Source organism: Argentina silus, assembly GCF_951799395.1.
Source record: "Argentina silus genome assembly, chromosome: 2".
NCBI lineage: Eukaryota > Metazoa > Chordata > Actinopteri > Argentiniformes > Argentinidae > Argentina > Argentina silus.
The window spans coordinates 4,610,560-4,618,174 of NC_139656.1; the positions used below are offsets into that span (position 1 = coordinate 4,610,560).

General features: G+C 48.6%; 1 protein-coding gene across 1 annotated transcript in view; it reads right to left on the reverse strand.

Annotated features, from left to right (window-relative positions):
• Window positions 1-223: 223 nt before the first annotated feature.
• The window catches only part of trpc6a (transient receptor potential cation channel, subfamily C, member 6a), a gene marked incomplete at its 5' end in the record, with an annotated part of 7,793 nt that continues 401 nt past the window's right edge, over window positions 224-7,615 (reverse strand). Inside the window, 13 exons of the mRNA XM_083694504.1 lie at window positions 224-1,047; window positions 1,280-1,355; window positions 1,501-1,557; window positions 2,242-2,442; window positions 2,669-2,864; window positions 3,247-3,511; window positions 3,659-3,886; window positions 4,104-4,332; window positions 4,571-4,735; window positions 5,353-5,538; window positions 5,803-6,103; window positions 6,311-6,443; window positions 6,843-7,171. Coding sequence (XP_083550630.1) covers window positions 914-1,047; window positions 1,280-1,355; window positions 1,501-1,557; window positions 2,242-2,442; window positions 2,669-2,864; window positions 3,247-3,511; window positions 3,659-3,886; window positions 4,104-4,332; window positions 4,571-4,735; window positions 5,353-5,538; window positions 5,803-6,103; window positions 6,311-6,443; window positions 6,843-7,171 — 2,500 coding nt within the window. The 3' untranslated portion in view covers window positions 224-913. The remainder of the gene's footprint in view (window positions 1,048-1,279; window positions 1,356-1,500; window positions 1,558-2,241; window positions 2,443-2,668; window positions 2,865-3,246; window positions 3,512-3,658; window positions 3,887-4,103; window positions 4,333-4,570; window positions 4,736-5,352; window positions 5,539-5,802; window positions 6,104-6,310; window positions 6,444-6,842; window positions 7,172-7,615) is intronic.

Below are 7,615 nucleotides of genomic sequence, written 5' to 3' on the forward strand. Positions count from 1 at the left end.
GGAGAGAGTATTCCCTTCTTTCCTCTCCTTCCTAAGATGAAGAGAGTTCTCCCTTCGACGTGAACATGAAGTTTCCCAGGTTGAGGATCAAGGAGCTTGTCTCACCAGCAGCCCCAGGTCGTGTACACACAGGGCTGCATACATCACTTCCTCCATGCACAGGTACAGTACACACTCTCATCTCAGACATTATATACACATGTACACATTCTCAGTCTACAGAGACAGTTATACACCAGTTTTAATATAGGCTCTTTAAAAGTAATACAGTAGATGCATCCTGTAGATAATGGCACAGTTAAAGTAATTATACATTGTTTATATAAATATATAAATACTATTTATAGTATGATTGCAGTTTCCTCGATCCCAGTGACTTGACATTAGTATCTGTATTGGATCTACTTAAAGTTATTTTCTGTATCACAATATTTGTTAGTGTTTGAGAGTTGTACAGTAGGCTACTGTAGATGGGATGTGAATGAGAATACAATGAATACAATTTCATTGAAATGGAGTCAGTTTCCCCAAAACTTCATAGGGCGCTTAAATTCTTCTGCTGCAAAGCCACGGGAGATTAATAAGATTGTAAAATCAATGTTTGCAAGTCAATACTCTGTGTGTGAACTAACCAAATGTGTTGGCTGTCAAAAGAGATAAAGTATTACTTTATCTACAAAGCTTTGGGGAAACTCACTCCTGTTCAGTCAGCAAGGCCAAGGTTAGAGTTGAATATGCTCACACCATGTTGTATATTACTCCAGGTACTTTCTGTTCTGGTTGATCATCCAGGTTGATGAAGTGTCTGGAGTGAGTGTGATTGGTTCAGGCAGTGTGTATGTTTGCATGCATTGATGTGTGTGTGTGTGTGTGTGTGTGTGTGTGTGTGTGTGTGTGTGTATGTATGTATGTTTTACTGGGTGTTTGTATGGACCCTCTCCCCCAATCTCCTCAACAGTTCCTCCAGCTCCTTAGCGCTCTGAGATTTCTCCTCCAGCAGCTCATAACGCAGACTCGAGATATCCTGCTTGATCTCCTTCAGTTCACCTAAACACAGACACAGGATTTGCATTTGTGATTTTAGTTTCCATCACTATTCAGGACTGCCCCTGAATTAAATGATAACTGTAGAGGTAGGCTTTAGATCTAGGTTCAAGTTTACAGTAGATCTCATCTGGGTTCTAATCTTTGGATGTTCTAGTTGTAGGTTCTAGTCTATAGTTTTAGGTTCTAGTTTGCGTGCGTTCCTAAGTCCTAATGTTCACTGTTGGACTCATACCTTCATTGATCTCGTCATTCTCTTTATCTGTCCGGGCATTGATGATGTAACGCTTGATAAGACGCTTCATGATCTTCTGCAACACACAACAACACACCCAAATGAGTCAATATTCAACACATAAATGAGGAGTGAGTTTACTATCTTAACCCGGTTACTTAAACACACTAAAACATACACATATTCACTAAAAAGCGAAAGCTATAGGCAGGGTACCTTACCTGGTATCGTGTGGGGCCCGGAGAGCCACTGAATCCTATAGTTTTACTCTCTCCAAGCTGTAACACAATTCAGGCCAAAGATACTGTTATGAACCACCAGACACACCAGAATCCCTCCTTATACAACCACTGCTGAGAATGAGCCTGTGGTACATTTACATTTACATTTATGGCATTTAGCAGACGCCTTTATCCAAAGCGACTTACAACAAATAAAAGGTATTGCTGGCCAGTACGGGGATCGAACCCGCGACCTTGGCGTTATTAGCACCACGCTCTAACCAACTGAGCTAACCGGCCAGATATGAACTTGCGCTGCAGTTAGATGGCCACTAGGAGGCCCTGCGAGTCTGTGTGTCTCAGTGCTGTTAATGGAGCAGAGCGTTCGTTCAGGCAGGACACTCCCAAGTCAACAGCGCAGCTGTCCGTCAGGCAAGGGGACAGCTGGTTCACCGGATGCACAAACACAGTCACATGTTCAGGGCACGGAGGCCAAGTTAACACTCCTCCATAGAAGTCAACAGCTGTTACGTGGTCGTACAGTCTATGAGAGCACGTTTTGTGTGGGCGTCCCACCCACCACCCCCAGCCACCCCCACCCACTAGGTCGTTCTGTGTGTAGTCTACCTATGGAGGGTCTGATAAGTCATGGTATCCCTGCCATATGAGAGAGAGAGAGAGAGAGAGAGAGAGAGAGGTGTATGTGTGTGTGTTCATTCATTCGTTCCTGTGTGTGTATACCTCGTTGAGCTGTGCCCCGTCCGGGCCCTTGTTCTGCCCTGTTAGGTGGTGCAGCAGCAGGGATTTAATGCCTGTTGCTAGTCCTATGGTAGCCTTGGGACTAGGAACCAGGTTGAAGGGTACAGGGAGAGTCCTGCCCTCCTCAAAGTAGGAGAACCAAAGCTTGGCTCGTGCAAACTTCCACTCCACATCAGCATCATCCTTCAGAGAGAGAGAGAGAGAGAGAGAACAGAGAAGATGTAAACAGGTATAAGTGTGCTGGCATCTCCAGGCTCTGCCACTAATGCCAGGGTGTCTACTTGCGCACCAACACACACACACACACACACACACTCACTCACACACTGTTGCTTTTATACTTTGTGTAGATGCCATTTGAACAGGGGCCGGTGTGTGTGTACATTGTGTGTCTGTGTGTGTGTTGTACCTCAATCTCCTGGAAGGAGCTGTTGATCATGGCGATGAGCATGTTGAGTAGTACTATCACCATGGTAACATTGTACACACCGTACAGCACGTAACCTATGTTCTCAATGAACTTATGTCCGTTGTTCATGATGACAGACTTCACCTCTGACAGACCGAATATAGCCCAGAACAACGTCTTGAAGCTCTCTTCCAGTCTGTAGAGGAAGGGGGAGGAAGGAGGGGGTCAGAGGGAGGATGGGAGAATTATTTTTAAGCTTGAACGGAAAGAGTAAATCACTTTCCAGGAGGTATTAGAGAAATCTAAATCTACTCCTCTGTGAAAAAGACTTTAGCCTGTGGCCCAGGACGGACTGTAATCCTCACTCTGGGGTTGTTTAAGCACTGGCAGTGTGTGTGTGTGTGTGTGTGTGTGTGTGTGTGTGTGTGTGTGTGTGTGTGTGTGTGTGTGTGTGGTGTGTGTGTGTGTGTGTGTGTGTGTGTGTGTGTGTGTGTGTGTGTGTGTGTGTGTGTGTGTGTGTGTGTGTGTGTGTGTGTGGTGTGTGTGTGTGTGTGTGTGTGTGTGTGTGTGTGTCTTACGTGGTAAAGGCATCATTCTGTTTGGCTCCCAGGTAGTAAGAGTAGAGGTTGAACATGCCGATCATGAAAGCAAGGAAGACGAGGATGAAGATGACCATGAATTTAAAGATGTCTTTGACAGTCCGTCCCAAGGAGATCTGCAGTGGACCAAAGCTCTCATTGGCTGGGAGGATGTACGCGATCCGAGAGAAACTCAACACCACGGCAACCGCATACAAGCCTTCAGACACCAGCTGGGGGTCAGACGGCAACCAGTAGTTACGTGCTGGAGAGAGAGAGAGAGAGAGAGAGAGAGAGAGAATGAATCTGCTGTGCTTTGACAATATGCAGTGTGGGCAGTGTCTGTTAGATCTGTTAGATTATGTGTGTGTGTGTGTGTGTGTGTGTGTGTGTGTGTGTGTGAGAGACTCACCTAGTGTATAGTAATGTATCTCGGGGGGCAGTGTAACGTTAGTGAGCGTGGCGTAACGTGTGTAGACAAAGGTCTGGGCTGAGTGGGCGTGTCTAAAGGCTGAGAGGCGGGAACTGAAGGAAGCCAAGAAGATGGCCAACATCCCAAAATCCAGAAAGTTCCACAACTCCAACAGATACTCCCCTGCTCCCTGACTCCAGATTTCCTTCACCTCAGTCCAGATCATACCTACAGAGAGAGAGAGGAGAAGAGGGGGGAGAGAGGGGAGAGAGATAGGGTGAGGGTTAGGGTTAGCGTTTTTTACGGGGAATACTTTATTTATTTATTTCATAGATTATATCTACTCATCTCATCATGTCATAAAAGATATCTTCCAGGAGGGGAGAAAGGATGGATAGATGATGTACAGGAATGGTGTTATACTGTATATGACCACCCCACTGACCAAAGACCCAGGATATGATGAGCATCTCCATCCAGGTGAAGGGTGTGGTGGTCATTCGGTAGAGAAGCAAGGGGTCAGGGTCATGGTCAGGGTGTGTGGTCATGTTGGGTAGCAGTGTGGTCCCGGCGAAGCGGTCGGATGCGTTCAGGACCAGGAGACAGAGGAAGATGGTGAAAGAGGAGGCGTGGGCAACGAACTTCATGAAGGGGCTACGCATCACTCTCCCCACCTGAGAGAGATGGAGAGAAACAGGGTTAAGGGTAACAGGGTATAGTTAGGGTTAGGGTTAGGGTTAGGGTTGGCGTTATCCATACGCCAGGGGAGGCTGTTGGAGGTAGAAATCATGGGGACGGACGCATTGTAATGCATGGAATGGAATGAGGAATGGTAACAAACACACGTGTTGATGAGCCCGTCCTCCAATTTCTACCCCCACCACCCTCCACTGGTACATAGGGTATACTCACCCTGCTGCAAGGTGCTATCCAGTATCCCAGTGCCAGTCCAGGGAGTCCCACAGCCACTCCCAGTACCACCAGTAGTTTGATGGCTGTAGTCTGCTGTCTCAGTCCAGGCAGATTTTCGTACCAGATACTCAACAACTGCTGCTGGCAGTTAGGATGGGCTACAAACTGAGAGAGGGAAGAGAGGGGGCAGGAGGGGGAGGGGGAGGAGGGGAGGGAGGGGGGGGGGAGAGGGAGGAGGGGAGGGAGGGGGCAGGAAGGAGAGAGTGGGGTGAGGGAGTGACAGTGGGGAGAGAGGGAGGAGGGGAGAGAGGGGGCAGGAGGGGGGGGGGGGCAGGAGGGAGAGAGGGAGGAGGGGAGGGAGTGACAGGGGGGAGAGAGGGAGGAGGGGAGGGAGGGGGCAGGAAGGAGAGAGTGGGGTGAGGGAGTGACAGTGGGGAGAGAGGGAGGAGGGGAGAGAGGGGGCAGGAGGGAGAGAGGGGGTGAGGGAGAGAGCGGGGTGAGGGAGTGACAGGGGGGAGGGAGGGATGGGAAAGAGATGGATGGGATTTCAGGCTAGTGTTTATTTCTTGTGTGAACAGTGAATATAAGCAATCTTTACTGCCTTTACCGTATCTAGTTCTGTAGAATGTAGGAGGACAACCAGGCTTTAGTTCCAGCCCATCTGATTCTCTGTGTGTGTGTGTGTGTGTGTGTGTGTGTGTGTGTGTGTGTGTGTGTGTGTGTGTGTGTGTGTGTGTGGTCTTTAGCTGAGACACTCAGTGTGTTTGTGTGCATACTCTTACCTTCTTGAGCTCGTATTTAATAGCCAGTTTGAGTCGTGTGAGAGAGGGGCGCCCGGGCGGATCATATCTGTCTTCAGAGTCTGTGTCTCCACTCAGAATAGCCTCCACCTCCTCTGTGCTGCGACACAGATCTAACAACCCCACCACATAGTCCTTACACTGGCCCGACAGCTTCCTGTAGTCATTCTACAGACAAAGAAAGTGTGAGTGTGAGTGTGTGTGTGTGTGTGTGTGTGTGTGTGTGTGTGTGTGTATAGTGTGTGTGTGTGTGTGTGTGTGTGTGTGTGTGTTTCTATAGTGTGTGTGTGTGTGTGTGTGTCTATAGTGTCTGTAATGTGTGTGTGTGTGTGTGTGTGTGTGTGTGTGTGTGTGTGTGTGTGTGTGTGTGTGTCTATAGTGTCTGTAATGTGTGTGTGTGTGTGTGTGTGTCTGTAATGTGTGTGTGTGTACCTTAAACTCTTTCTCGATGTTAGCCAGCACAGCCAGTTCATTGCTGAGTTCCAGAGCAGCCAACACTGGATCCTCATTGGACAGGGAGAGGTAGGCGGGACTAGCCAGGCCTCGGTAGGCGTTGATTCGTGAGCGGGAGTGGCTGAAGGAGTCAAACTGCTGCTGGTAGTTACAGGAATCGCAGCCACAGAAGTAGTCGTGGGGAGGGTGGATTCGGGCCCCTTTACCCAGGAGAGTGTGGACGATCTCATACTCTTGACAATGGGCCGCTAGGATAATTGGGGTCACGTCATGAGAGAAACTGTAGAGGGCCCCACACACACACACACACACACACACACACACACACACACACACACACACACACACACACACACACACGGAACACAGGTAGAATCACAGGAGTAAAATCAACAGAATCTGAGCAGAGACAGACATGAGATCATCCACTAAAAGGTGGCTAGCCAGTCTGGGGAGTCACTGGGATGGATGATTCCTGCTCTCTCACCGTGTCCCATCCTCATCGTAAGCATAGAAGTCATCCAGCATGTCGGCCTGGGCAGGACTGGCTGTCAGACGATGGTCGTCACTGAACGAAGGGTGGCCCAGCAGAGCCTCTGTGATCCGCACATACCCCTTACCTAGAACACACACACACACACACACACACACACACACACACACACACACACACGTGATACACACATACCCCTTACCTAGAACACACACACACACACACACACACACACACACACACACACACACACACACATGTGATCCGCACATACCCCTTACCTAGAACACACACACACACACACACACACACACACACAGTTACACAACCCTCACATAGGAGCAGAGCAAGAGGGATCAGACAGTTTGAAGATTCTGTAGGAAGACTGTCTGCACAGGGAAAGTGTAAAGTACTGATGGCAAGCAGGAGGGACACACACATTCATACACACTCACACACACACACACACACACACACACACACACACACTCACACACTCATACAAACACACACTCTCAGTCCTTACTGATGGCCAGTAGAAGGGCGTCGCCCACTCTGGACAGCTCTGCCCTCCCCAGCAGCAGCTCCGTCACCTCCAGATGCTCATTAGCTACGGCCAGCTGCAATGCATTCTGGCCCATGTAGTCCACAACGTTGACATTAAGATTGGGCATATGCAGGAGCATCCGCCGCACCTCAGGAATGTTACCGTATTCGGCCGCATCCAGGAAGCGCTGCTCCACCTCTGATAGGCTGGCAGGAGGATCAGAGAATATATAGGCGGGGCCACGGAGAGCCTGTCGTCGCTTAGCAACGGCCTGACGCGCCAGGAGCTGTCTCTGAGTGCTACTGCGACTGACACAGGAGAGACGCCACATAAACAAACACACACAAGCACAAACATGACACAACATTGATGGGGTCCTACTACTAACCACAAACACACCCAAGGGGGCGCAGTTACTCATGGCCTATAGATTCAAGGTGAGAAAACATTCTGGAATGTTGTTATTTAAGTGAACTATCCCTTTAAAGACAAACTGACTGAATAAAGAACGTTACAGAGAAGCATTAGTTTCTGTTGAGTTGCTGAAAGTACTGCCAGGCTTTAGGCTTTGCACCAGTTTGCACCTGTTGTTTTTTCAGAAGAGAAGACATAAAAACCAATGATAGAGACAGGAGAGAAAGTGTGAGATAAACATTCATTATTCTTACATTTGTTTTTGGCTCAACTCACTTCAGAACAGATGCAAACTGTGTACAAACCTGAGCCAAACCTGTCCAACAGCCATCACTAAC